Source organism: Struthio camelus, chromosome Z, assembly GCF_040807025.1.
Source record: "Struthio camelus isolate bStrCam1 chromosome Z, bStrCam1.hap1, whole genome shotgun sequence".
In the NCBI taxonomy this organism is placed as follows: Eukaryota; Metazoa; Chordata; class Aves; order Struthioniformes; family Struthionidae; genus Struthio; species Struthio camelus.
This window is the reverse complement of record NC_090982.1, coordinates 73,846,426-73,873,442: the sequence shown is the minus strand read 5'-3', so window position 1 is coordinate 73,873,442 and position 27,017 is coordinate 73,846,426. Positions and strand designations below refer to the sequence as shown.

Sequence of the window (27,017 nt, the reverse complement as noted above, 5' to 3'; positions counted from 1 at the left end):
GTCAGACTGAGACCAGGACAGTCAGATGACATCCCAACATATTGTTGTCACAGCCAATACACCCGGGCAAAGCATCTATCCAAGCATGATCATCTCTCCATCTTATGTCCTGATAACTTCAGCACAAATTCTCACTTTCTTTTCCTTCCTTCTTTTTAGCACCTGCCTATGTCAAAACCAGAAAAATTACCTCCTATTGGCAACACATCCTTCAACAACTGAAGCCTGGGAGTTTCTGTTTTCCACCAAGACCTTCTGTCCAGTAGAAACAGGTTAACTAACATCCCTTCTGAAAAAAGATTTTGATAAGTTTTTATTAATTTGGCTTAGCACAAGCACACAGTTTCACAATATTTAATATTTAGGCTTTTAAAATTATTTTTTCCATATACTAATCAACAGATTTCAGACTACCGTAAACTTCATAGCGAGTCTGCCAAGGAATGAAGCAAACAGATGCCTCTTTAATCAGAACCCTATTCATATGTGCAGTATGTACAGTGACTCTTATGAACATCTTTCATTTTTCTACTAAACCTAATGTAACATCTATGAGTTCTGAAGCACGAAAAGCTTGCGCTTCTGCTACTCAAAAGTTCCTACGATTATTTCTAGAAATTCAAGATCCTACATGATTTTAAAGGAAATTTTGTGCAGTTTTTAGCCATTGAGTGCCATTCTGACTAACAGCTGGAAAGAAAAATATCTTCCATGACCCATTACAAACAGAATATATACTGAAACTGATATTTCAATCCAGAGTAAATTAAAAAATACTGCACCTAACAATGAACTAGCCACAAATAATAGAAAAGGAAACACTAGAAGTTGCCTCTGATGACACTATTTCTGTTATTCTTTGAAATGAAATGATTGCTTAAATTAGGACTGCTCTTAGGAAAATTTCGGGGAATAAAACATGCTATTCTGAGAGAGAATAGGCCATTTTGTACACTTAGCATTGCCGTACACCATCATCTTTTTAGCTCTACAACTAATTGCAAGTAAAATCTACCACTAAAATCTCCACATATATGAGGTTATATGTAATACCTCATACCGATTATAGCGTCTCCTGGAATTTTGTATTTTATTTCTAAGACAAACATGTACAAAAATTTACCTGGATTCCTCCAAGCTCTCCAAATTTTGATAAAGGTGGAAAAAAATGAATCCCTCAATGAGACAATCCAGTAGTTTATCACCTTAACAGTCTGATCTGTTTACTAAGAGCTCCATTTCCCAGCAAGGGTTTGCATCAGAATGCCGCTTATGGGTTTCATTACCACGCTCAGTAAAGAAAACTGCTCTACTCAGGATATTAGGCAAGAAGTGGTGGGAGAAAAGGGAACTAAAATGTGTTCAGGCTGCTCGGCTGCTGCCATCAGCAATATTCACCATGTCATATCTGAAAGCAATGTGAGTTCCAGTTACACATTTGCGCCATATCGTAGAGTCTTGTGAAGTTACACTGACGCATACAAGCTTGCATCTTTACAGAATAAGGGCTACTGAAATGGTTGTGGTAATTCCAAGCATAAAGACAAGAGCTGACCTCTTGGGTCATCAAGCCTGGCCCCCTGCTACTGCCAAGAATCACAACATACATACCCACTCATCAACTAAAGATGTCATCTAACGTGTTTGTTTGCTCCTACAATTGCTATTAGCATCACAAAAGATGCTGTTGGCCAATTTTTTTAAGTTTTTGCTTTATGGATTTATTTTTTATTTTTTTGGAAACAATGATTGTACATTTCTTAGACCTTTTTGCCTCTGAGTACGTTATACAAATCAAGGACTTCAAGGCTGATACAGGATAGGGAAATCAACATTGAGAAAATAAGTTGCACAAGGAGCTTTAAACCTGCATTAGAGCTGAAGATAAATTCAAACCACAAAGGTGAAACCCTCTGCTAAACATAGCTTACTGAAGTTGCTGGAGCTCTGCATGGGGATGATGTTGCAGAAGAACCGTTTTGCATCTCTGAGCTTCATCAAAGGTTGTGTGACCCTTCCTTATTGTTTATCACTTCTTCTCCTTTTAAATAGCTTGCTTAGCTTTTTAATGAAGGTTTTTACATGTCAAAAGCATTGAAAATGCTTGATATTTCCAACTTAATTTTCCAAAGCTTCTGCCTTAGTTCGGAAGCTTATTAGAGTGTTGGAAGAAGCTTATTTTAGTCAAAAAACATTTCCACATGCTTTATATTTGCCTCTTACCAATGATAACTACTTGTTTTATTATATAGGGCCATTTCTTTCTCAGTGGGACAAATTCAGTTCTGAGCAGAATTCTTTATGCTATTCATTCTGCTACACACTGTATTTCATTTTTTAAATCGTATTTTTTGTGAAAATAACACAAATCATGAAGCATTTATTATTAGTCTTAAGGAGAAATTAGACTTTGTGACTGTTACTGCTCTAGCTGGCAGTCTCCGTGACTGTTTTACAGCGCTAGCTAAAGCAGTATAATCATTTTGCACTGGTAATCACTGCAGCAAGGCTTTGCACACAGTATCAGCACTAAGCAAATCATGCAATGATCAAAGAAAGAGCTGCTCTTTGCAACTCTGAATGCTAGACCATTCTTGTCTTCTCCTTCATCCAGTGCACAGAAATAAGTATATCTCTAATTGGTGTCACGCTGCCAAGAACATAAACATCAAGAAACACAATGGAAATAGCTATTCATGCCGTGAAACTGCTCTGAAAGCTGCCCATTTGTAATGTCTACCATGTGCTCCATTTTACACTTGCAGGTACAACTTCCCAGATCCGCTCTGTTTTTTCCACTTAGTTCTGTGAAGGATGTTAGTGAGTAAATTGGAAAATTAGCTATTTTTAGCAGAGTAAAGAATCTGAAGGAATTAATATTTTAAGTACAAGACCTGAAAGCATGGCAAGAGCCTATAGCTATTTTGCTTTTTGGCATTCTTCACAGAAGCCTCCTCCCCACAAGATTATGTATTCCAGCAACACAAACTTATCAATAATGGTAATATCTTCTTGTGTGTAATGATGCCATTCCAGACTTGGCATAGATCAAAAAAGGCATCTAGATCCCTACATGACAATGATTTGCTAGTATTCCCATGTGCAACATTTATCACTGCAGCTTTAGGTTTTGGGTTCTTTTTGTATGAGGCCATTTATTCAGCTTTCTATTTTCACATACCTTGGGGAAAACTAACTGCTTCAGAATTAAATCTGTTGAAAATAGAGGAAAGAAAAAAGGTAAAAATGGCTTCACTGACTTACACTGCAATAAGTGCTAGTCCATCTTTTTAAGGGATCTTTCATGAACTAATGTTGTCCTGTGCTCTGAAACAGTTTGAAATGCCAGGTAGTCCCATCTGAACACCTTTGCCTTTGAAATTCAGTCCTAACTGAAGCATATTATAGTTAGGCTCTTGTTACCTCCAGCTATGTTGGTATCACACAATGAGGTGACATAAACTGGAGGAGTGAAATGACACAGATGATAAAAAAAAAAATGTTTTCTTTCCATGTTATATTAAATCTACTTCATTCCACTGACCCTGCTCTACTGAATGATCCCAAAACAGGCAAGACAGCATAACAGCATTAGTGGTGAGTAAGGGTGGGGGAAGAAAAATACAAAAATGATTGGATGAGGCAGATAATATTTAAAACATATAAGAAAAGTACATGGGAGAGCACCATTGGACAGGTGCATTAATCTCATTAAAGCAAGCTTGACAGTCCCTTTTCTAAAACAGAAGAGTGTTGCTGTGTGTGTAATATACAACATATGTAAATATATAGAGTCCTCAAGCAAGAGAAAAATCTATTTTAGCATAGCTTTCTTCTTAAGCTTCTCTTTCTGTCTCCTCTTCTCACTGCCATAGTACTTTTGCCTCCTAGTGGTAGAGTAGGAGCAAAAGCAGAAATGACCTATTTTTCAGTTGATAATCTATTTCTATGTATTTGTACTCAGAGAGCTACAGTCTGTCTGGTCTCATTCCACTCAGGGGTATAACATTTCAGGTATTCCAACCTCTTCAAAGGATAGGACAAAGAGAAAGAGTTAATTTACCTGCTTAGAGTTGCTGTGGCACTCCTTGAAGACAGCAATTCAGGGAAAAGGTGGAAAAAAATGACCTCAGAAAAATGAAAATGAACCCAACTTCTATGACAGGTAGCCACAGTAGCTATCTAGTTACCGAATCGTTTTGGAAAATATCTGCTTTCAGTAGAAACTTGATATTCCTGAACAGTGGCATAAGCTTCTGCCTGCAATTACTACAGTACAGTATGAAAACTATCATTTCCTGTAGGGATAGTCTATGTTATCTTTGTGTTTGCAGACAGGGATAGATTTCCTGAAAAATGTGCTGTTGCATTTCCATTGGGTTACCATTTCAAAGTGTTTTTAGTATTTCTGACAAGTTTGATGCAGTCATGAGGGAATTAACGGAGTTCTCTCATGTCCCCATGCACTCTCGTGTACATAGCTACAACTGGGCCATGCCCACCGTCTTATTCTTTTTCTGAAATGCTTTCGCGTTATTATTTGTGGACAGTTAACACACAAGATCTCCTGAAAGCTCCTCAGTTCAATGCTGTTTCTCTTCTAAAGTGTCATAATTCAACCGTTAAAACCTTATAACTGTTGAATATTACTACTATATTTATATTTTTTATAGGGTGCAGAAATGTTTCCACCATGTAGAGTGCTTTCTGCTAGAAGAAGGTAGAATTTGCAAACTCAAGAAGGAAGGCAAAAGGTGGTGAGAGTCTCCCTGCACCAGCTATGCTTTGTAAAAGGGCAGATTTCTGTCACTAAGGAAAGAAAACCCAGTGCACTCCAGAGCGTCACAGCCGTTGTGCACACCATGCGTATGAAGCGTCAAGCTCCTGGGTTTCTGCTTGGATAATCACTCCTTGGAAAGCATAGTCCATACAGCGAACGTCTAGAGCTGATGAAAGGCACCTACGGTACAAAACAGTGTCTTACATGTGAAAAAAACAGAAGTCTGGTTTTTGCGCCTTGAGCACAGTAGTAAACTGCTGTCCCAAATCTTAAGCAATTCTTCTTTGAATGTGAAACTTTCATGCAGATACTAACCTTCATATTCCACCCTCCAGCTCATCCCGAGTACCCCGTACCCCTCCCTGCATACTTCATGCCACCCCAGTGTCCCCCTACTGCCTAACCCTGGCGCGGCCCCTCGGCGCTCGCAGGGCGCCACGGGCTCTTCCCCGCCCCTTTGCCTGCCAAGCTCACTTACGCGGCGGACTCGGACTAAGCAGGTTTTGAATTAGGCCTTTCTTGTACTGTAAGCCTCGCAGTTTTTGCTGATGTCGGTGCTCCTGTCTTTGGCAAGCATGGGGTTTAGCAGCAGAAGTACAGCTGGTATTGAAAGTGGCGAGGCAGCAGAAAAAGCTCGAGACAAGGCAGAGCGGGAAAATTGAGCCTTTGCCAGATTGGCCACAGACGCTAGAAAATCCTCTTCAAAGTGCGGGGTTCACCATGACCTCGACACGCACAGACACAGCTCCCAAAAGTGCAGGCTCGACACCTGGCCTCAACGAGCTTGTCCCACAGTACTGTTGCCCCTTTCCTTCAGCGCCACCTTCGTCAGCCCCAGCACGTACCGTGGGCTGAAAACCCCCACAGCTCGTGTCTTGCAGTTTAACAAGATAAACTGCAGGTGATGGGTGTGTAACTGTGACAGCTGAATTTACAGCAGCCAACCCCTGACCTAAGAGACCGGGATGTGGCGAGGGCCCAGCCACAGTGTTGGCAGCCATCTTGGTGAGGGACGCGGGTCAGGCAGTTGCTGGAAGCTGTGGGTGGGGGGAAGATGGCGGGGACTGGGGTGAGTGGGAGCAAGGAGGAGCCTTGCAGGGCTGAGGGAGCTGGGCAGTGGCAGCTTGTGAGGGGAGATGAGCTCTAGCAGCTGGGGAGGGTGGGCAGGCTTTTGGCCCCCCTCAGTGGCTGGCCTGCCCTGCCAGCAGCTCCCCCTCCGGGAGGCAGCAGGGCTGCTTGGAGCCTGGCAGCATGGGGGTGGCCCTTTTAGGAGCTGCTGTGTCAGCAATGGCATGGTGTCCAAGGCGAAGAGAAGAGAGGAAGCTTGATCGGAGGGGGGGAAGGGGAGATGGTGAGGGAAGTGAGGGAGGAATTGGCTTTCTCAAGGAAATTTTCCGTTTCCTCCCCCACGTACCCTTGTGAAAACGGTCAGGCAGGGGGCTATGCACTGGCCTGGTTTCCCCCTCAGCATCCCTCCAGCAGCTGATACCAGGAGGAAGAAGAAGTAGAAAAGCAAGAGGAACGGACAGCGTTAGCAGAAAAAAAACCCTAACTTCCCTTTCTCCTCAACATGTCCTCCCCCCTCAGCCTGGGAAGAAAGCAAATGTGCAAGAACATGCAAATCCCTCACCAGCAGTTGCACAAACTCTGTGGGAGGGAGGGGGGGGTCCCTGGGCTCCCCATGCTTTCACACCCAAACTTTGCACCCTCCTTTCCCACCCTGTTGCACGTTAAACCCCTGCCAGCTTTTCAAGTCTCAGCTGCTTTTGGTGTTGAGAAGCAAAACAAAACGCCTTATCTCCTAAAAAGCATCCTAGCTCCAGGCAAGATCCTGCTCTCACTCTTTGCCCTTCTGTGCCAGCTCACCTGGGCACTTAGCACTCACAGCTGACGTTTGTGTCTCTGTGGGGTACGGGTAGCAAAGGGCCTCTGCCCTTGAGAAATCTGCTCCTTAAACTTCTGAAGAAAAGATTTCAGGTCTGAACAGTCTAGGCTTTGTTAATGTCATCTTGTGATTTCTTACCAACAGCCGTTCTGCCTTTTCCTTAGCACTGAATTAAAAAGTGAAATATCAACCCTACGTGTGTAAGCTAATGCCCAAGTCATATCAGAAGTGGGCAGGTTGCTTTTTCTTTAAACAGTTTGTTAGAAAAAAGATCACAAAGTCAGATTTTCATGGTAGATTTTGATAAATCAAGCAATCTCAGACAGAGTTAAGACTAAAATATTTTTTAGTCTTTAGTTTTAATGAGATGCAGCTGACATCATTCTGCATTTCAGGTGCTCTCAAGAAAGTACTTGTGACAAAAATTTCCTTTAAAAAAAGCTGAAAAATTGAAAACATCCAGAACAGGGAAAATAGAAGCTCCAGTTAAATCCTGAGTTGCCATCAATCTTTCACCATTCTGCTTCTGCACTCTTTTGTGGTGCTTCTGTTAGTATTATTTAATATAACTGCAGCTATTAATGATTTTAGAGTCTCTTTTCATGGTCTCAGATTTTAACACTTTAATTTCCATATATGCTGTATTATATGTATTTTTACGAACTAAAACATGAAGGGGAAAAGGTAGGTTAAAGAATTCGATACAGTTTAACCTAGATCATGTAATAGAAATTTTGTGTGTTGCAATGATACCTTCTCAATATATTTTGTCAAATCAATTTTCCCAGCCAGCCGCACAGCTGAAGAGTGTTTTTTTTTTTTTTAAAGTCTGTGTACCAGTAACAGGTTTCAGAAAATATGGTTCCTTTCTCATCTGAGTCCTGTGATGCACTGAAGAGCTGGATAAGAAGGAAAACTCTGTCTTCTCCAGGACAGGACCTCTCCTGGAGCTCATTTTTTTTCTGCTCATATGCTAGGAATAATGCAAGAAGGGTCCAGTAAGAAGCTACAATGTAGAGCTCACCAAACACCGTGATCACCTCGATGAGACACAATATAATACTAATCTCTGATATGATCCTGTAATGTATCTTTTTTGTCACTAATATAGTACTTTGCTGTGGGGGGTATATGCAAAGGTTTCTATTATATCCTTAATCCTTTAATTGCAAACTTACCAACAGATGAGAACTGCACACAGCAGGAACTAATCTTGCCAGTGTTTTACAACTTCATTTACGGTAAATCTAGCATTAGATATTTTTGTCTATCTATTTTAAAGCTTTTTCAGTTTCTTGTTCTTTGCATTGAGAAGCTTCTGGAAAAATATTGCTGATACTAATAGCTCCAGCTAATTTGTGAAGGCCAGAGATGGAAGGGTGCTGAGCCCTTTCACAGATCTTGTCCTTCAGGAGCCTTTAATGATTTCTCTATAGGTTCTCTGCTCTTGAAATTCATAAATGGTATGAACCCACATGGAGCAGTTTCTGAAAAGTGATGTATACTATTGGCACTATGAGAACTACTTCAAAATGGGACATAGCAGTGACTCCCAGCTTTGCTTGCAGTTTGTTCTGCTTGAACTCTCCTCCCCACTTGAATTGCAGGATAAAGTTCCTCCGCACAGGTAATTAATGTGTTTAGCAAATGGCTGAGGGAGCCTTCATGCAGGCAGTTATCACCAATCAGCTGACCAGCTATAACTTACTAGACTGTGCAGCTAGACTAGCAGCTCCCTCCTTCCCAGCCTGCTCCATGAGTTCATTCACTGCAGAGGCCCTGAGCTTTGGCTGGGAATGCAGGATCAAGGCCAAAGTAGAGTGAAATGGGATGTTATGACAGGATGCAGTTAGGATTCTTGTTTGTAGGGATAAAGGTATGTCGTAAGGAGGTAGGGAACAGACTGGTATCCCAGCTGGTGTATCTGGTATCCTAGCTTGCTCCTGTAAGGTTTGCAGTAGGAGGATGAGGACATAGGATCAGAGTCTGGGTTGTGGAAGGGAGAGCGTATGACACGAGAGTGAATAAAAGAGGACAGCAATGCTTCATGCCCTGCCACTGTGCAAATGGAGTTTAGGAATCCTCCAGGTAGGCCTTGCATATTGTCTTTCCTGCTACGGACCCTTTCTACTTACTTACAAATCATCGTTCTTCTGTTTGTTACTCATCCTATGTACAAGTTCTGCAGCTCCTGCTGTAAGTCTACAGTTTACAGTTTAACCACACCAATGGAAAATTCACAGTAGAAAAAAATAAGCCTATGCTGTCTATGGTGTTCAGTTATCTTGACTAGTTGTGCTTTCTGAGAAAGTATCACTTTCTCAGTGTTAATGTGGTGCATAGGACACCACACAATTACACTCTTAAACTGTTTCCCCAAAAGGCTAGAATCCTGTGTAATGGCCTCCGCTATTTTTCACTGTAGTTTGAAAGGCTGCATTTTCAGAACCTGGTTTTCGTGGCAAAGATGGAGTAAGAAGTTCCTTTCCTCACCCAGTTCTGCTGTTGTAAAAGTTGAAGTCTGTTGTATAAATCATGTCACTGAAAAGACACAGATTGAAAACATTCCAGAGGAGGGGAGAGCAGAGGAGAGGGAAAAGAAAAGAAAAAAGGACTGTGGTTTTGGAGGAGAGGTACTTTTCAATCTAGATCATTTTAATGGTTGAAATTACAGGATAGACCAATTGTCAAAAATACAAAAAGACACTGGGTGACAATAACTTCATGAGATGAATTGTTGGGTGTACAGTCCTTAAACCAGTGTTGCAGCAGAGGAGACGGAAGGTAGGAACACACTCGTCGAATATTGCCTCAGGCTCGTTAGCTTAATTGGTTAAAGAAGAACTAGCAAAATAAAATAAGAGAGTAATTTCTGTGCCACACGTGTAGAACCTTCTTGTTCCTTTCTCACCTCCTAGCCAGTACCCTGACTCAAAGTCTCCCATATGATCCTTTTGTACTTTCTGTCACTTCTCTGCCTGGACCATCTGCCAGGCACAGAACTGGTCAAACCTCAGGATTGCTTGCATGTAAATAATCTCACATTTATTGAAATTTCTAGTATGACCGACACACTTCTGAGGATTGACGAACATTAAATCAGTCATCTGGAAAAATGTTTAATCTGGAATGTTAAAGTTTAGTTTAAAAAATTCATATGATTTCTTAGTTTAGTAAAACTCTTGACGTAAGTAACAGTGATAATGATGTGGCCTAAATGACAACAAAAAAGAGCGTGCTCCTACAGTTCAAAACACAAAATAACTTCAAAAATATCCTCATGGAGTTCTAATCAAAGACAATAAGGTTTAAAAATGAAAATTAATTTTAATCCAAATGGCTTTAAAAAGAATACTTTAGGAAAATTTTTCCTAAGGACTTCCGCATAGATTTTACCTAATACTTTACTTCCTTTCTATGATCCAATCCCTTAGGCTTTAAAAAAAATTTATTTTGACTACCCATGGATTCTGACTCCTAAACCTTAGATGAGTGATAGCAGATTGGTCACAAAGCCTACTGGCTTTAAAGTGACTGGTCAACCTGTGATTTAAACCCACAAAACACAAGAAATTTATAGTTAAGTTAAATAAGAACCTCTTAATCTGTGTCTCTACCAAACACAGCAGAAAAGCAGGCTCTGTTGGGTCAGTTCTCCATCTGTTAAAAAAGACTATTTGGCTTAATCAATTTATTTAGAGGGTGCGCATAAACCTCATATTCTGAAGCCAGGTGCTACACCCACAATTCCTTGCAAAAGAATACATCTTCCTTTCTCCCAGAAGCAGTTGCCTTCTGTCTTTTTCCAAGACTTCCCACTCTGCTTACCTCGGTCTGTCCGTTTTTATCCTATGCTCAGCACCTGCTATCTAGGAAACCTGAGAGATGAGTGTGCATTAACTGGCCATGTGTGCCTTCTCCCATTGTGAACCTGCTTTGCAGAAGGATGGATCTCAACTTTCAGCTACCAGAAAACAGGCAACAGTAATTCACACAACTCTGTGTGATTGTGTGCGTGGTTTTTCTTTGCAGTCATTCCTAGGTGCTTGCACAATACTGGCCTCTAGTGGGCAAACTACTCGTTTTAAATATCATAGCCTCACAGAATAATTTAGGTGGGAAGGGAGCTCTGGAAGTAATCTTGTCCAACACTGCTTAGAGCAGGGCTAACTTCCATCAGGTTGCTCGGGGCCTTCTCCAGTTGGGTTTTGACTGTCTGCAAGGATGGAGATGCTGCAGCCTCTCCAGACAATCTGTCGCAGTATTTGAGTCCACTCACTGTATTTTTTTTATATGTATTTAATTGGAATTTCCCTTTTTGCAACTTGTTTCCGTTGCCTGTCATCCTATCCATGTGTGTCTCTGAGAAGAGTCTGGCTCCATCTTCTCTACACCTTCCTGCTAAATATTTGAAGAGATCAATAATGTCCTTTGCCTTCTCTTTTCCAGGCTGAACAGGCCCACTTCTCTGTCTCTCCTTGTATGTCATGTCCTAGCCCCAAACACTCACTGTGAGCACAGTGCTCTATGTTATCGCTGTTATATCTGCTCACTGTCTGCCTGCTGTCTTGCCTCAAAGACAGAGAGGTTATGGCTGCTTTCTTAAATGTGATCATGCAAATTCAGTAGCTTTTCAAGTCTTCCGATTGCTGGCACCTGAATCTGCACTTGTACAGGATATGTGGGAATGAGAAGGTGTAACCTAGTGCAGCAGGGTCCCTTTTAGTTTTACTGTCTCCTCAAGGTGGCAGCAGGCCATGACAGATAAGAAACCTCCACATATTAGCCTTTCTGATCCATGGGCTAAAGTGTACAAGGAAAATCGTATTTTCCATTTTGCTGTTGGTGGAGGATCTCACAGGCAAGGTTTGTCACAGAGCAGTAGCTAAATTGAAAGGGATGACCAGTCAGTCTGGCATTCATTAAAGGATGAACTATTGTGTAGATCATTAGTTGCAAAGGATACATTTAGTGTGGAGAATAGGGCAGCTGCTAATAGTGGTGGGGAGAAGAAGGAAGGAGAAAAGCACCAGTGGTGGACTAAGGTGGTCCATATATTGACTGTTTGTTCTTGAGGGCAAGTGGATTCTTGCCTTGGCAACTGCTCATGGAAGTTGAGGAAAAGAGATTTCTTTGAAAACATATATTATGTAAGGAAAACACTCAGATCAATCGAAGCCTAGTGGTGGAGTAACAAATGAATTGGAGACTGAGGCCAAAAAAAGGATAGGGTGGGAGAAGTGGTAGACACAGGAGCACTGGGCGATAGACTGCTGGGCCTGTAGACGCCAAAGAGATAAAAAGCATTGTCAAAAGGATTTGGAAAATGCTGAAGAAATTACTAAAAGACGGAACAGGTTGTGGCTAAATTAGTATTTGAGAGGCTTTGTACAAGAGAGGTACATGAGAGCCAGGAGACATGATTTCCAAATATTTTTCTTCTGCTTCCTCCAAGGAGAAGGTCACTCTTCCTATGACTTTCCCATAGAATCAAAATGCTGTAGCCCTCAGAGTTTTACAGAGGGGCCACAATATGGCAGAGGTCATGACACTTCTCCAGAACGTTGTTACACGAGTATCTATTGAGAAGAAGAGCTGTTTGAGGTATGTCAGCAGAAATTAAATGGAATCCAGCCATCGCTACGAATCTGACTTGCACAAGATCCTCTGATCCTCACTTCATTCTGTGAAGATATATGCCCAGAGGAAAGATCCAGGGGTTCAGTAAATAATTGTTAAAAACATATCTTGTCAAATTTTATGGGTTGAATTTGGTAGATTGCTTAGTTGTCCCATTTTTAAGCACGTGCAATCAATTGTTCTCAAGAATTTTTCAGACCTTTCAGTGAATATATTGCAAGTTAGCCATTGTTTACAGCTTCAGTACAAGAACGTGGTAAGGTTTTGTTTTGTACTCTTCTGTGTAATTTTTCTACTCTTAATTTTCTATTTATGTACTCCAACTTTAGATATTTGAAGAGATCAATAACATCCTGCTAGAGGCAGCTGCTATTTTTGTTCATTTCAGATTTGCGCTGTTAGAGTCCATCTGAATTATTTTATTCAATTATTTTTTTTCAGGAAGAGGAAAGTCCATAAAGAGTGAAGATCCCAGTTCAGCAAAGGTATTGTGCTGAAAGTTAAGGGTCTGAACCTGTATCAAGTCTGTGTTTTGTCTGAGTTGCAGAGTGCCGTGGTGAAGAAGGTCAGAGTCCATTTTACCTCCTTTACCTTAAACAGGCCAAACTGTTGCCTCTTTTCAATGAGGATGGGCTGAGCACAGCCGTGGCTGGATATACCTAGTTCTGACTTGTCAGTAGTTTCCTGGGGTAATGTCATGGGGCTCTCAAGTTGGCTGTGGGAGCCAGTAAGTGCAGTAAGGCTTTGTAGGATACCTGGGATGCCAGAGCTTGGGATGTTTTGAGCACAGTGTGAGGCCACTTTGCCAAGCCAGAGGCATCACTGGCCATTATGTACGCACAGAAAGTAGGTCATGGAATGTACTCTGGACAATCCACTGTTATTCTGCTGTTGGACAAGCTTTACCATTAGAATGTTTTCCCTGATGTGTATACAGTGAGCAGAAAAGAATTTTTTGATTGCTTTGAGACAGATATTCATTTATATTTATAATATTTTTGAAAGTAGCCTAAAGACTAGAGAAAAAATATTTTCTCTCTCTCATTATTCTTTTACTTCTTATGCTTTGCTTTGGCTTAATGCACAGAAAATTGATGTTGGCTCACAAAGACCAGAAGCATCCTGAACTTTTTGTTATTACAAGTTGTGTTTTGCATTACCCAGTTTCAAAATCTGCTGTGTTCCCTGTTTCGTTAGACACCTGGACCTGTTTGATTTCTGTGGCTTTCTGAAGTCCAGTGACCTCAGTGGTCTCTGCAGGAAGGTAGAGGTGACTTGATACAGGGTACCTTGCAAGATTGGTCCTTGTAAGTGTGGTTAGACCTTCAGCCTGTCATATAAGTGGCTGTCATGGACTTGTGTTCTTGTTCAGAATTAGTAGGACTCTATTGAGGCACAAAAGTTGGCTGTCACATTTTGCACTGAAAGACATAAAGGAACTTTGTGGTTTTGTTTCTGGTGGAACCAATGATATTAAAATGTACTGGGATGGCCTTATATCCCTCATATATACCAGCTGTTTTTCCCCATGCCAGTGATGAATCAGAGGCATTCCTGCACTTTGAAAAACAGTACTTTCTTTTCAAAGAAAGGACAACTCTTTTCTTCCATTTAGCTGTAGACAATGGTCAGAATACACACCCCAAAGTGGGAAAACCACAGTTACCGTGAGAGTACCCTAACCACCAAGCGAAAGGTAAATAATGGTTGGTAGCGGAACTTTCAGTCTCTTTTGTTGACAGTGATTCACTTAGCATGAAAGAAGTTGGGATTCTTCATTTCAGAGAAAGGGAAAGTGTCTCTGTAGCCTAGCGATGCGGACACTCAAAAGTGGGGAAGACTATAGTTTCCATACACTGCTTTAAACACTGCTTAGGTATTTTATGGCACCACCCAAAGGTATCTGTTTCTCACATCTGCTTTGGTCATTGAACTACTGCATAATGTGATGCAGCAGTCCATTCCAAATGAGCCGGCTAAATCTGATGAGATAGAGAAATATACCTATTTTTTGAAACCAATGAGGATTAGGGACTCCTTAAACAAAGACAAGAACTATCATGGCAAAATCGGAGGTATGTTCAAAGTTAGATAGGCATGGGTTAGGGATCTACATCCTAATATCAAGTGTGGATGTAGACACACAACTCCTTATCTGTCTCTAACCTCAGTCTTTCGTAGCCTTTCTAAACCAGATCACAAAATCTGAAACCATGAATTTTCATGTGATGTATCTTTTATTTACTTTTCCCTCTCCTTGCCTTTATTTCTTCTCTGGAGAGCCTAGACAATGCTTGTGAGGTGTTTACACCCTCTGCAGAACTGTAAACACCTTCTCAGTGAAGGAGTGAAAGTCAAGAGGTTCACAACCTCTGCCTCATTCCCAAAATGGTTAACCAAAAGGTTAGGTCTGCCTAACCTTTTCTTAAAAGCTTCCAATGACAAAGGTGTTACAATCTGACCAAGCAATCTGTTCTTATTCTTCATTATCTTTAAACTTCAGATTTTTTTCTAATATTTAAGCTGTGCAATTAGCATGACAATCTAAGCAGATTTCCTTAGCACTGAAGCTTTCCCATCACCTCTCCTTTCTTCCCCTACTTTGAAAGAGGAACATGAAGAAATAGAGGGAATATTGAATATACCTGAATATGAGCAAACTCGGGCTTTGCTAAAACAAAGACCGAAGCGAACCTCTCAGTGATGCACTTATCATTGAAAGCACCGTGCACTTATATTCTTTCCATAATTAAGCCAAGGGTTCTCAGCTCTTTAGGTTCTTTAAACATTAAATTCAAAAGCATACCAAGAAATAAAGTCAGGCCATGGAGCAGTACTCTTCTTTTATTTGAAGGTACAGTTAAAGAGGATCTGTTGATATAGTACTGCACGAAAATCCTTTAGTGTTTTCCTTTTAAGCAGCATGATGATCAGGAAAAGGAAAAAAAATCATTATTATATCAAACTCCTGTTCAAAACCTCTGAAAAAAAGCATCTTTTATCTTGTGCATCAATGAGGCAATGAATAAAGAGCGATTTTGTAGGACAATTATGTTTAAAACACGTCAGGATATTGCATGTTGTAGATTCTTGACTGGATAGCTGGCCTGTGTAGTTCGTTCAATTTTGCCTCTCAGTAATTACAGAACCACAGAATGGTTGAGTTTGGAAGGGACCTCTGGAGATCATCCAGTCCAACCCCACTGCTCAAGTAGAGTCACCTAGAGCATGTTGCTGAGGATTGTTTCCAGATGGCTTTTGAATATCTCCAGGGAAGGCTAATCCACAGCCTCTTTGGGCAACCTCTTCCAGTGCTCAGTCACCCTCACAGGAAAGAAGTTTTCCCTTATGTTCAGATGGAACTGCCTGTGTTTCAGTTTCTGCCCGTTGCCTCTTGTCCTGTTGCTGGGCACCATGGAGAAGAGACTGGCCCCATTCTCTTGACTCCCTCCCTTCAGATACTTGTACACATTGATAAGATCCCCCCTCAGTCTTCTCTTCTCCAGGCTCAACAGGCCCAGCTCTCTCAGCCTTCTCTCTCATATGAGAGATGCTCCAGTCCCCTCATCATCTTTGCAGCCCTCTGCTGGACTCTCTCCAGTAGCGCCATGTCTCTCTTGTCCTGGGGAGCCCAGAATTGGACACAGTACTCCAGGTGTGGCCTCCCAAAAGGGCTGAGTAGAAGGGGAGGATCACCTCCCTCGACCTGCTGGCAGCACTCTGCCTAATGCATCCCAGGATGCCATTGGCCTTCTTGGCCACAGGGGCATATTGCTGGCTCATGGTCACCTTGTTGTCCACCAGCACTCCCAGGTCCTTCTCTGCAGAGCTGCTTTGCAGCAGGTCAAACCCCCAGCCTGTACTGGTGCATGGGGTTATTTCTCCCTAGGTGCAGGACCCTGCACTTGCCTTTGTTGAACTTCAGGAGGTTCCTCTCTGCCTGTCTCTGCAGTCTGCAGAAGTCCCTCTGAATGGCAGCACAGCCTTCTGGTGTGTCAGCCACTCCTCCCAGTTTAGTATCATCAGCAAACTTGCTGAGGGTGCACTCTATCCCTTCATCCAGGTCATCGATGAATAAGTTAAACAAGACTGGACCCAGGACTGACCCCTGGGGGATGCTGCTAGATACAGTGGACTCTGTGCCACTAATCATAACCCTCTGAGCTCTGCCATCCAGCCAGTTCTCAATCCACCTCACTGTCCATTCGTCTAGCCCACACTTCCTGAGCTTGCCTATGAGGATGTGATGGGAGACAGCGTCAAAAGCTTTGCTGCAGGCCAGGGAGACAACCTCCACTGCTCTGCCCTCATCTACCCAGGCAGTCATTCCATCAGAGAAGGCTATCAGATTGGTCAAGCGTGATTTCCCTTTGGTGAATCCATGCTGACTACTCCTGATCACCTTCTTGTCTTCCACATGCTTAGTGACGACCTCCAGGATGAGCTCTTCCATCACCTTCCCAGGGATGGAGGTGAGGCTGACTGACTTGTAGTTCCCTGGGTCAATTATATGCATAACAATAATTAACATTCTCAGAACTGTGTTTTTTCAGTACATGATGTATTGTTGAGATCTATCTTACTTTGTATGTGTATCGGGGGCAGTAATTCATTTTTCAGAAGTTTTTTTTTCCCCCCCAAATAACTGTACAAATGAATGACATAGTGAATGGAATCGGATAATAATGATCCATAATCCATAATAAATCTAATCCCCTTCATAATGAATGGATTGCTACAATTTAAAAATCTAATTAAGATTGTTCCAGAGCATAGGCTGCCCTAGACATTGCATCCTTAAACACACAAACTTTATACTGCTCCATATTGAGAGGTTCCATTTAATGGAATTTTTCCAGTGCCAGCCTTCCCTGCAATTCAGAGGGAAAGATAGAAAGGATATCTTAGAAGCCAGGCAAAATCTTAGGAACTGGGTTACCTAACCTTTGCAAGTAAGACACGAATGAGAAAGATTATAAGAACAGGGAGGCTCAGTTAGCTGAATGTGGATGTAGGGCTCCTCCACACTGAGCTGGATATAGAAACCTCTCTGCCTGTAGAGGAATGTCTCCATTCCTCATGGTTCATGGGGATGCTGGCCCAAGTCCTTGCAAAGGTTATATTTCCATTTTATGGAGATACTGGTCTGATATAACTCATCCGGGACTTCTGAATAGCATTGCATTGTGCTGTGTGGACGTTCCCTTAAGGCACAAAGGGTTAGGCAGTAGCTAAATAACAGCTTTGAAGATTCTGCTTCAATGATGGAGATCTGTGCTGAAAGAGGCACCTTTCACAATCATCTGATTCATTCTCAGTTGACAAGGGAAACTTTCAAAATGCCCAGAGTTAAACGGTACGCAGAAATATCATAATAGACAATCTTAAAAAGCATCTCAAAAAACAAACATCCCTGTCTCTGACCTAATATATTTCTTCCTCATCTATGTCATCTTATGTGTCTAACTCCTGTCTAAGGATAAGAGCCTCATTCCACTTTTGACGGTACATATTTAGGCCCTCTCTTTCAAAAAATAAGCCAAAGGGGCATTTCCTTCATTAAAGAACAGATGGAGAGGGGCATGACTCCCTTCCTAGTGGTTCGGAATGCATACCTGGAAGTGCTGGATTTCAGTCCCAACTCCCAGAATTGCTGTACAATGTACGGTGTTACCACTTTTCATGAATAGGCCATCCATTAAAACAGACCGCTTCTGTAAATGGCTGTATTTTTTGTGTGACAAATATTCCGCCCCACAGGGGTAATATATTTTGGCCATCCTGGGAGCAGACAAAAGCTTTCCCAAGATGAATATGGAACTATAGAACTACAGCACTGACCCATGAATGAGTTATTTCACAGTACCAAGTTATACTGCAATAGGTGTTCTCCTGGAATTGCCTGCAAGAAGACTTTTTGTCTCTGGTCATGTAAGGTGACTGACAGAGTCTGACACAATTTAAATGCTAAATTAATAGTATTGATGAGGCAGTATGAATGTATTCCACATTGAGGTACATGGAAAATGTGGATTTATTACATTTTACATTTATTACAATTATTAGTACATTTATTTGTACTTTGGATCTTGTTCTGAGTTCCTGAAAAGAATCGGGGGTTCCTGTACTGGAGATAAGTGAGCGAACTAGAATGAACTTTTAAAATGACCTTCCCTGCTGCCCCACATCTCATTTTTTTGCTGTTCTAGCTCGCTCTGTATGTTATGAATAGATGGGTCCCAGCAGTCCTCTCTGGTTTTCTGGATTATCTTTAACAAGAATTTTTTTTAGCAAACAGTAGATCCAAATAAATTAACCAGCTGGCCAGATCTACATCAGAAGATTTATCTGTATTCTCATGTCTCAGGAATTCTTTTGCTTCTTACAGTAAATCTAAGAATTATCACTTTCATTGCAAGAATGCAAGGTTATAAAATACTATCTCTCTAGATCAGAAATCAATACAGCCTATCTTGGCTTGAGGTCAAAAGAAAGTGCAAGCTTTTTCTTCTGCATTGATCAACTTCAGTCTCATAGGAAGCTGCCTCTACCACCAGCTGTTAGTGTAGTTCCAATATTTTTTAATCTAGTATTATCTCTTACTTTTTTGGTTTTAACTTGGCTACCTTATGATTGTTGGAAATGAAATATTGAGCTCCTTGTTTTGGTACGCCTTTGGCTCTTGGGATTCTGCAAGAACTAGCTCTGCTCCTTCCGTCTCTTGCTGTATGCAGTAAAAGCAGAGTCATCTTTAACTGGATTATGCCCAGTTTCATGCTCAAAATTATCTTCTCACCCGCTCTGACCTCTGCCTTCTGTAAAACTGCCTGAAAACACACTTTCCTACATTACTCCTCATGCCACCTTCTTCAGTTCTTTTGTTTTGCTGTTATATTTTCTCCCTGACTTCTCATACTGCTATAATATTCATTTCCACTCCTGCAGCATCAAAGAATATGTTTTGCTTCCTTGGTCAGGCTTCTAGGTTGCTTGTGATGCAGAGATGAAAGCACTCTTTCCCACACAACGCTGTAACATTGTCAGGAAAATATATGAGTATGAATTCATAGTTTACATTACTTTGAATTGTCAGCCATATTTGGATTCAGAGAAAACAGCCTGGAGGTTTAAAAAGATTTGAAGAAAAAAGTGGCACTGTTAGTTGTTGCTTATTTTCAAACTGCATTTGGCAACAGCACAAATACTGTGTTCCACCTATTTGCATATTTACATACTTCTTCCAAACAAACCCTTTTGTGAAAGCAGCTAGATATTTGAATCATGGCAGTAGAGTAACTGTGTGTTTGCCTTGCTAATTTTAATGGAAGGTTTTGCAAATACAAAGGCTCCATGTATATCTGGGCTCCTGAATGACCGACTCTAATTAAAATAAAGAATTTCTGCAACAACAGGAAATCAGCAGGCAACAGCACAATGAAATGCTAATTTGGTAGAGATGTTGTACCACATTCAGGTCTCAGTTATGCATGTATAACTCAAGTAACTTGAACTGAATTATTAGTGTGACCAAGTGTAGTATTTTGCTTTTGAGTACTTGCCACTGCACAGTGGGAGTGTTCTTCATTACAACGGAAGTAAATAAAAGTTGAATAAGAAATATCTGGTTTATATTTTAAATACCCCAAGTGTTATTTATTTAAACATTTTGGAGAGGTCATTTTTCAGATTCAGGGAGAATTTGATCATTAGGTAAAATGGAGACAAATTTAGCCAAACCCTCCAAACTTTCTGATGTACTGTTAAATGTAAACTGTATTCTGCATTCAGTACATTTTCACATTGTCATTTTTCCTGTGCTGTTTATGATGGATAAAGTTAAATCTCTCTCCCCATGAGAACTGTGTATTCTATAGCTTAGGTTCCTCTCTAAGTTTCATGAAATACTTTTCTTCTGTTGAAACAAAACTGGTAGGTTCAAAGAAAGAATACATCTTTTGTAATATTACCTGCAGGAAAAGATTGCTTCTTTTGGGAACATGTACCATGATAAAAGCATACAAGCTGCTCTGGGAGTTCTGAAATATTTCTCAGGATAAAGATTGCCTACAAAGCTATTCAGAGTTCACACTTTTCACCTGTAAAATCACTTGCTTTGAAATTATTGATTTGGTATTAGTAAAATGCTGATTAAAACACCTGCATATATAAAAGTTTGGAATTTAAAGAACTATCTCTTTAAGGAAAGAAATTCTAAAGATTAGTAAAAATACATTTATACTGAAAATTTGCACATAAAAAGCATAAATCTTGATTGTTTCTTTTTAGTTACAAAGTCTGTCTATCAAAATAGGATAGTGCAACAGCTTCCTGGAAATCTAATTAAAGGTCTTGTCTCATTCCCGTTTCTTACTTCCTGTCACATTGACACCTGACTACAGAATTCCTGAAGATACAAAAACTAATTTTTCTGCTTAGCCTTAAAAGAAGCCGTTGTATCTTCCTTAATTTTGAATGATAGAATCAGTAAGGCACACATAAACCGGTTGGGCTGACATGGTGAACAAATTGAAAAGTTTCTTCATACTCTCAAAAGCAGGAAGTCAGTTGCAAGGAACTAAGTTATGTATTATTAGAAATACATTTAAAGTTTCACAGTCACATCCACTGCAGTTTTAGTACTAAATCTTATGCAGCCACAAAGTAAATGAATAGAGCTCTGTACTTACCATAGTTTCATCCGCTCTGTGTCTACAAGTCTGCTAAAGAGTATGTACTGTACTCGAGAGAGTCAAAAATGTTCTTTGTCCTTCACTGTGCACTTCCTTTTTTGAAAGTGTATGTGGTCTATCCAGCCTTCACAGGAAAAGATATCAGCAAAATCCTTGTTTTGCATATTATCAGAGGCCTAACAGAATTTTAACAGCATTTGTTTGGGATACGCTGCTGTACTGTGAAGGACAAATGGCAGTGAATGAGCATTCATTCATTTTATGACCTCTAAGATGATAATGAAAAACAGGTCTATGCTGATGAGAAAATTATATAGTTATGTTTTCACTAATCTTTGCCTGAATTGAAAAAGCAAATATATTTTGTTCTTGTCTTTCATACTCCCATTTCTCGAGTGTTCTTGTATTCAGGCTTCACTACCAACGCCATGTACCTTGTCCTTCTTGATCACATTTCTGTGGATGTTTAAAACCTGAAGCCATTTTCTGCATCTAATAACTTGAACTGTATTTCTGCCTATTAACCCTTGACTGTTCAGCCCTTTATAATCAATAGGATCAGAAAGGTAGGGTTGTCCTGATCAAGCAGGATATTAACTTCAATCCTACACTGCCATGCACCTTCTGTGCACAAAAAGCGAAGGGCAAAAGGGTATATGGCCATAAATCTCACTGAGCTGAGTCAAAATTAAGATCGCTAAAACAGAGATTCTTCAGCAAGCTCAATGAGAAGAGATGGAAGAAGGAAAGAGAGGAGCCACACACACAGTAGATGCAGAGGGAGGGGAAATACTGAAGAATTTTGGGTATTGTCCATCTACTAAACAAAAATTCACGTGACTTTTCATTAAGCAAGCTTATCTATATGAAGTAATGTGGGACAAATGCAAATGATTGATAGTAAAATAAAGGAAAATATCACATCTGTGGCACAAGCAAGACATAAACTTCATTCTGTGATGAAATCAGTATTTCCCCATAATCTCAGTACTAGAGCATTGAAAGCATTGCTGCATGACATTACAAGCCCCAAACCATTGGTTTTCGATTCAACTTTGACTATTCAAATAAACTATAGATCAAAAGAGTGATAACAGCAAATACCACTACAGATACCTGTAGTGGTAAATAGCAAACATATTGCCTATTTTCTAAAAAGCATAAAATTGCTGGGGCATCTGCAGGTTTATTTGCTTAAGAACAGTATTATACAACTCTTATAGAATAGATGTGAATGAACGATTTGAAAGCGAGACTATCAGGTATATGTAGCTACATTAGCAGTAGGTTACATTAATGATGGATTATGACTGAATAATTTAATATCCTTTTAAAAATATTTTAACTGGCACTTCAGGCAAAGGTAATGAAATTAATCTATCTAGATTTAAGCAAAGTGTTTTATATAATGTCTTTTTATTACTTTTAAGTGTTGGAACTGGGGAGAGGACAAAGACTGTCAGAATGATTTCAAGGTAGATAAGGTGCTGGCTAAAGTAGTATTAGTTTAAAAGCAGAAGAGGAATTTAACCGGGATTACTAGCAGTGTTCTGCAGGCACAGGTCTTGGGATTAATCCTGTTTGTTACTTGTTTCAGGAATCTTGGTCTAAGAGCTGGACCTGTTCTAGTGTGATAAAACTGAATGGTACTACTAACACTAGGGAGAATCAGGTCATCACACAGAAAGAAGACGACGACTTTGTGTACTGAAATGTAGGAAGCAAGCTGAACTTTAATAATAAAGCCATATACTTAGGGCTAAGAACAAGAATCTTTACTTTGAGCCGGAGAGGCAGTGGAGGAATGTTATCTGAATGCATTCATTGACTGAAAATGAGTATGAGTCACTGACATGACATAGACATGTAAAAAGTTCATGTGATTCTAGGGCCTAGTAGACACATGATTTTCAAGAAGTATTGGAAAAGCATTTGCACAGAGCACTGAAGAGAGCTTATTTAGACTACTGTGTGCAGCTCTAGATGATTATATTGAGTGAGCATGAATTTAAACAGAAACAGGTGCAGGTAAAGTCTCCTAGGATGGGTAGGGAAAGGACTTCCTGGCTTCTTAAAGGATACTAAAGGGACTTGACTTGTCTAGCTTAATAAAGCGCATATGAAAGGGGATATGATGAGGACTTTCATCCTTTATCAAGGAATAATGATTATTTATACTAAAAAATAAAGGGTGTAAAGGGGTGGAGAGTACATTTGAAGTGGGAATTAGAAAAAATTTTGGCTTACTTACGGAAGTGAAGTTCAAGAATGACCTTTCAAAGAGCAGAGAAGAGGCAAGAGACCAATAAGGTTCCAGGATGCTATATGAGCAATTTATGAAAGAGATTTTATGAGAGTGTAGGGAGGATTAGGAACAAAATCTGTCAGATGAGGGATACTAACTGTATTGGAAAGCCACTTGGGAACTTAGTCAGCATGTCTTGGTCACACTGAGGTTTATATCTAGTGCTATGGTAGGTTTCCCTAGGCATTCCTCTCCCACCCCCTGCTTTTTTTTTTTTTTTAATAGGAATATTTGCATGTTCAGCTATTGAGGACTTGCTCTATCCGTTAGGGATTTCCTCATATCTGGTAGCTCTGGTCTTGATGAAGGTTGCTGTTGCTCACACACTGAGGCAGTAGCATCAGATCTTCCACCCAGAACAGCTTTTTTCCAGGTGCCCAGTGTGGTAAAGCACACGTGCATTAAGTCTGGTGCTTTCTGAAATGTCCAGGATGACTGCAGGTGTGCTAGGCACAGAGGTGCTCTGTTCATCTAGGAAATCCCATCTGTACACTTGGGAATGCTAATTAAGCGTTTTTCCCTTTTTGTGGTTGGGAGGGAACAGTTTGTGGCGGCAGGAACCACACCTTTTCCAGTCTGCCTCTGTAGCACAGGATATGATTCACTTTCTTCAATTATCAGTAGTCTTTCCTTTTTCAAATGGTCTCTTACCAAGGGGCCTTGGGAACTCCTGCTCTCCTGCTTTCTTTTGTGGCATTTAGTGTTTGGCACTAAGAGTTTTCAGATTCATTTGTGATGGGCAGGAGGCAGGGAATGAAGATTCCAGGAGACTCTTCCAGACATGGACTGCATGCATGCAAGGGTCTGATCTCATTGATCTGGTGGCTTCTACCATTCTTGTTTTTTTCAAATTGCTCAGATCTATATACGTCAGTTCCTAACTTTTAAAAATAAATCTGTTTTCTTGTGTCTTGCTTCCATGTGGGTCTTCTGCTGTCTAGGTGAATAGTTCAGTTCACAGTAATGTCTTTTCTTAAATAGGGACACTGATTTCCTTTTGTCTAGTTAACCTAGCTGCCTTTTTTCATGAAAATTCTAGAAACTTTTTATCTTTGAGAATTATCCTCCCTCCCCACCCACAACCAAATTTTCTTGCAGTTGACCAGCAGGTTAAAAAGTTATTGAGGCAGACTGAAAAGCTGGCGCAAAGACAGTACCATTGCCTCAGCCTTGTTTTCATTGGAAATTTTGCTAAAAATACGGCTAGTAATACAACTCCTGTATCCCTTTGTGATGTACCTCTAATTTCAAATAAAAATCTCTAACATATTGATTTATACAAGATACAATATCAAGCTTTTCAGCAAACATTCTAAGGAGGAGGAGGAGTAACAACTCTAGTAAGCCTGAATGTCTTTAAAACTAGCAGTGATTCAGGGTCTGAATTAGACATAAAACATATGGGGATGGAAATAAATCCACAAGCGCATTTTCGTGAAGAGCAGTGACTCTCCCAGATTCTTTACTAATCATATACCATCAGTCAGCTGAAGTTACTATATATTTTTCTGATATTTACACTGGATTTGAATTCTTGAAAATGGGCTTGAAAACACCTACCACACAGAACTATTAGAAAACCTTTGACAAGGGAGCTCCATTATGCTAGTGAATAACAAAGACTGATAATTCATGTTCTAATGACAGCAGCAGGCAAATAAAAGAAGGAACACACCCACTGCATCAGTTCACCTCCATTAAAATGTTTATTAATACATTACTTTGTTTTGATTAGTGATCATTTAAGCTGCAGATGCTTGTAAATCATGGTGTTCCATTGCTCTTGGATAGCTAGCTGGCCAGCAGGAATTTTGATTTGTAAAATTGGCTTGGAATTCATTATTGTTTTCTAAAAAAAAAGAAAGAATAGTGAAGAAGTGATAGCATATAGTTACTGCAACACAATCAAACATTTGCATATATTGTTCAACATTTTAAGTGCTTGCTAGGAACATGATTCCCCTATCTTTTTTGAAGAATAAATTAAAACACATATTATGACTTTCTGAAGCCTTGAGTATACAAGATTTCCACTGGCTTCCGTTGGAAAAGTGAGTGCTCGACATGTCTGATATTTCAGGAGCCAAAGTTAGATTAATTTTTTTTTAAAGAGCTTTTGCTGTGCCATACAGGAGGAAACATATCTGAATACGTATTTGTCATGAATAATCATCATGGTATTTACCACTGTGGCCGAATATAAATATGACTGTGATATATTGCAGAAATAAAATTAAGCCGCTCATGAGATTTTTTAAAACAGGGCCAGCTGTACTGTGTCAATCAAAGGCTAACTTGATATCCTGTTACTAATAGCAGGCAGAGGTCTGGGGAAGAATGTACATGAACAGGGAAACACACAGAAATACCTCCCCAGAATATTCCCCCATCCCCCAAAAACTGACACTTCAGAGTCTTCCTGAGCTAGCATCATTATCTGCATGTTTGAGAGCCTTGCATTAATTTGTCCTGAGTTTTCTAAAATGCGTATTTACTTTTGTTATGTACTCTCTATGAAGGACCACTCTTCAGTGTGTTTTGCATATGCCATTTGCTAGTTTTATTTAATGTCCCCTAGTTCTTATAATTGTCTTCCTCATGTCACTCATGAATTTTCAGCTCTGCATCATATTCTTCCAACTCCTGAAATAACTTATGGAAAGAGTAGCTTTGACAACCTGGAGATGAGGTGCTATTGAAAGCAGTGTGTAATTCTCTGATGTAGGGTCAGTTGGTTCCCTGAGTGCTAGCATGTGCTACTGGCCAAGCTTTCTTCAGGATGCTTCACAAGTAGAGGATTGGACATAGTTGAACTTTACTGAAGATGAGACAGAGCTGTCACAGAAGAACTCTTCTGACACATATCTTCGGCCCAGGTGGAGGTCATTTTGCATGGCTTATCATCAGGATGTTTCAATGATGACATGCACAAGATACCTTCGCTATCTTGCCATCTGTTTTCCTGTTGTGACCTTGTGGGGAAAAGGGAACTTATGGTAACCTGTCAAGCCTACAACCCAAACACTTCCTCTGGGCCTGAAAGCTTTTACTCTCACATCCATGGGGCACGCAAGCCTCTTGTGCTCAGCAGATAAAGAAAATTCAGACCACCTTGCCATGTTATGAACTGGAGCGTCAGTCCTTAGAATAATTCTTGTTTTTTGCTTTGCTTTGGAGTGCTGTTTTAAAAACAAAAATCGACAAAACCTTGTTGCTAAACATTTTCTAAAACCCCAATTTTCTTCTGACACAAAAGGTTCAAAACTGCTGTAATAGCAGCCTGGTGGATCTAAGTGTATCTACCAAATATGAAAGTTCAAACTCCCAAACTGTCTGTTATATCATGAGTTGAAAATATGTCTCTTCCCTTTCCCTAAAATATAAATTTTCTGATGAAGAGTCTGACTAGAGGTGTTATCTGGATTTCAAGGGTCAGATTTTCAGTCTGTTTTTATCCAGAACGTCATTTTTCTCCTAAAGTTCTGTGATATAATGTTGCTCATCAAGACGATCAAATACAAATATAGCCATTCACAAATTGGAGCAACAAGGTCGCTGCTTTTAAAAACTATCTCAAGTCACAGGTTTAAATGAAACATGTAACCAGGCTTATCCATGTCACATCTTCACTGTTGTCGCTGGAGTACCCCCAGAACATTGGCTAAACATTTATTGTAAACAGCAATAATGCATTAGTACCTAAGAGAGGCTGCTTAC

At 40.3% G+C, this 27,017-nt stretch overlaps 1 protein-coding gene and 1 long non-coding RNA gene across 8 annotated transcripts in view; one reads left to right on the top strand and one right to left on the bottom strand.

The window, feature by feature from the left end:
• The window catches only part of FYB1 (FYN binding protein 1), a 75,150-nt gene extending 54,045 nt beyond the window's left edge, over nt 1-21,105 (bottom strand). For 2 of the 7 annotated variants that reach the window (XM_009680664.2, XM_068927533.1), the window contains exons 1-2: nt 4,862-4,879; nt 4,064-4,087 (exon numbers count right to left, since the gene is read on the bottom strand). In XM_009680664.2, the coding sequence (XP_009678959.2) occupies nt 4,064-4,087; nt 4,862-4,864 (27 nt within the window). In that variant the 5' untranslated portion in view covers nt 4,865-4,879. Of the gene's footprint in view, nt 1-190; nt 290-1,123; nt 1,273-4,063; nt 4,088-4,861; nt 4,880-20,992 lie in introns of those variants that run through there. The other 5 variants (XM_009680663.2, XM_009680661.2, XM_068927530.1 and 2 more) reach the window with 5 other exon arrangements.
• On the top strand, nt 1,398-7,641 carry LOC138064536 (uncharacterized). Its single transcript, XR_011137792.1, has 3 exons — nt 1,398-2,003; nt 4,674-4,965; nt 7,494-7,641. It is a non-coding gene; the product is annotated as an uncharacterized lncRNA (long non-coding RNA).
• Nucleotides 21,106-27,017: the final 5,912 nt, after the last annotated feature.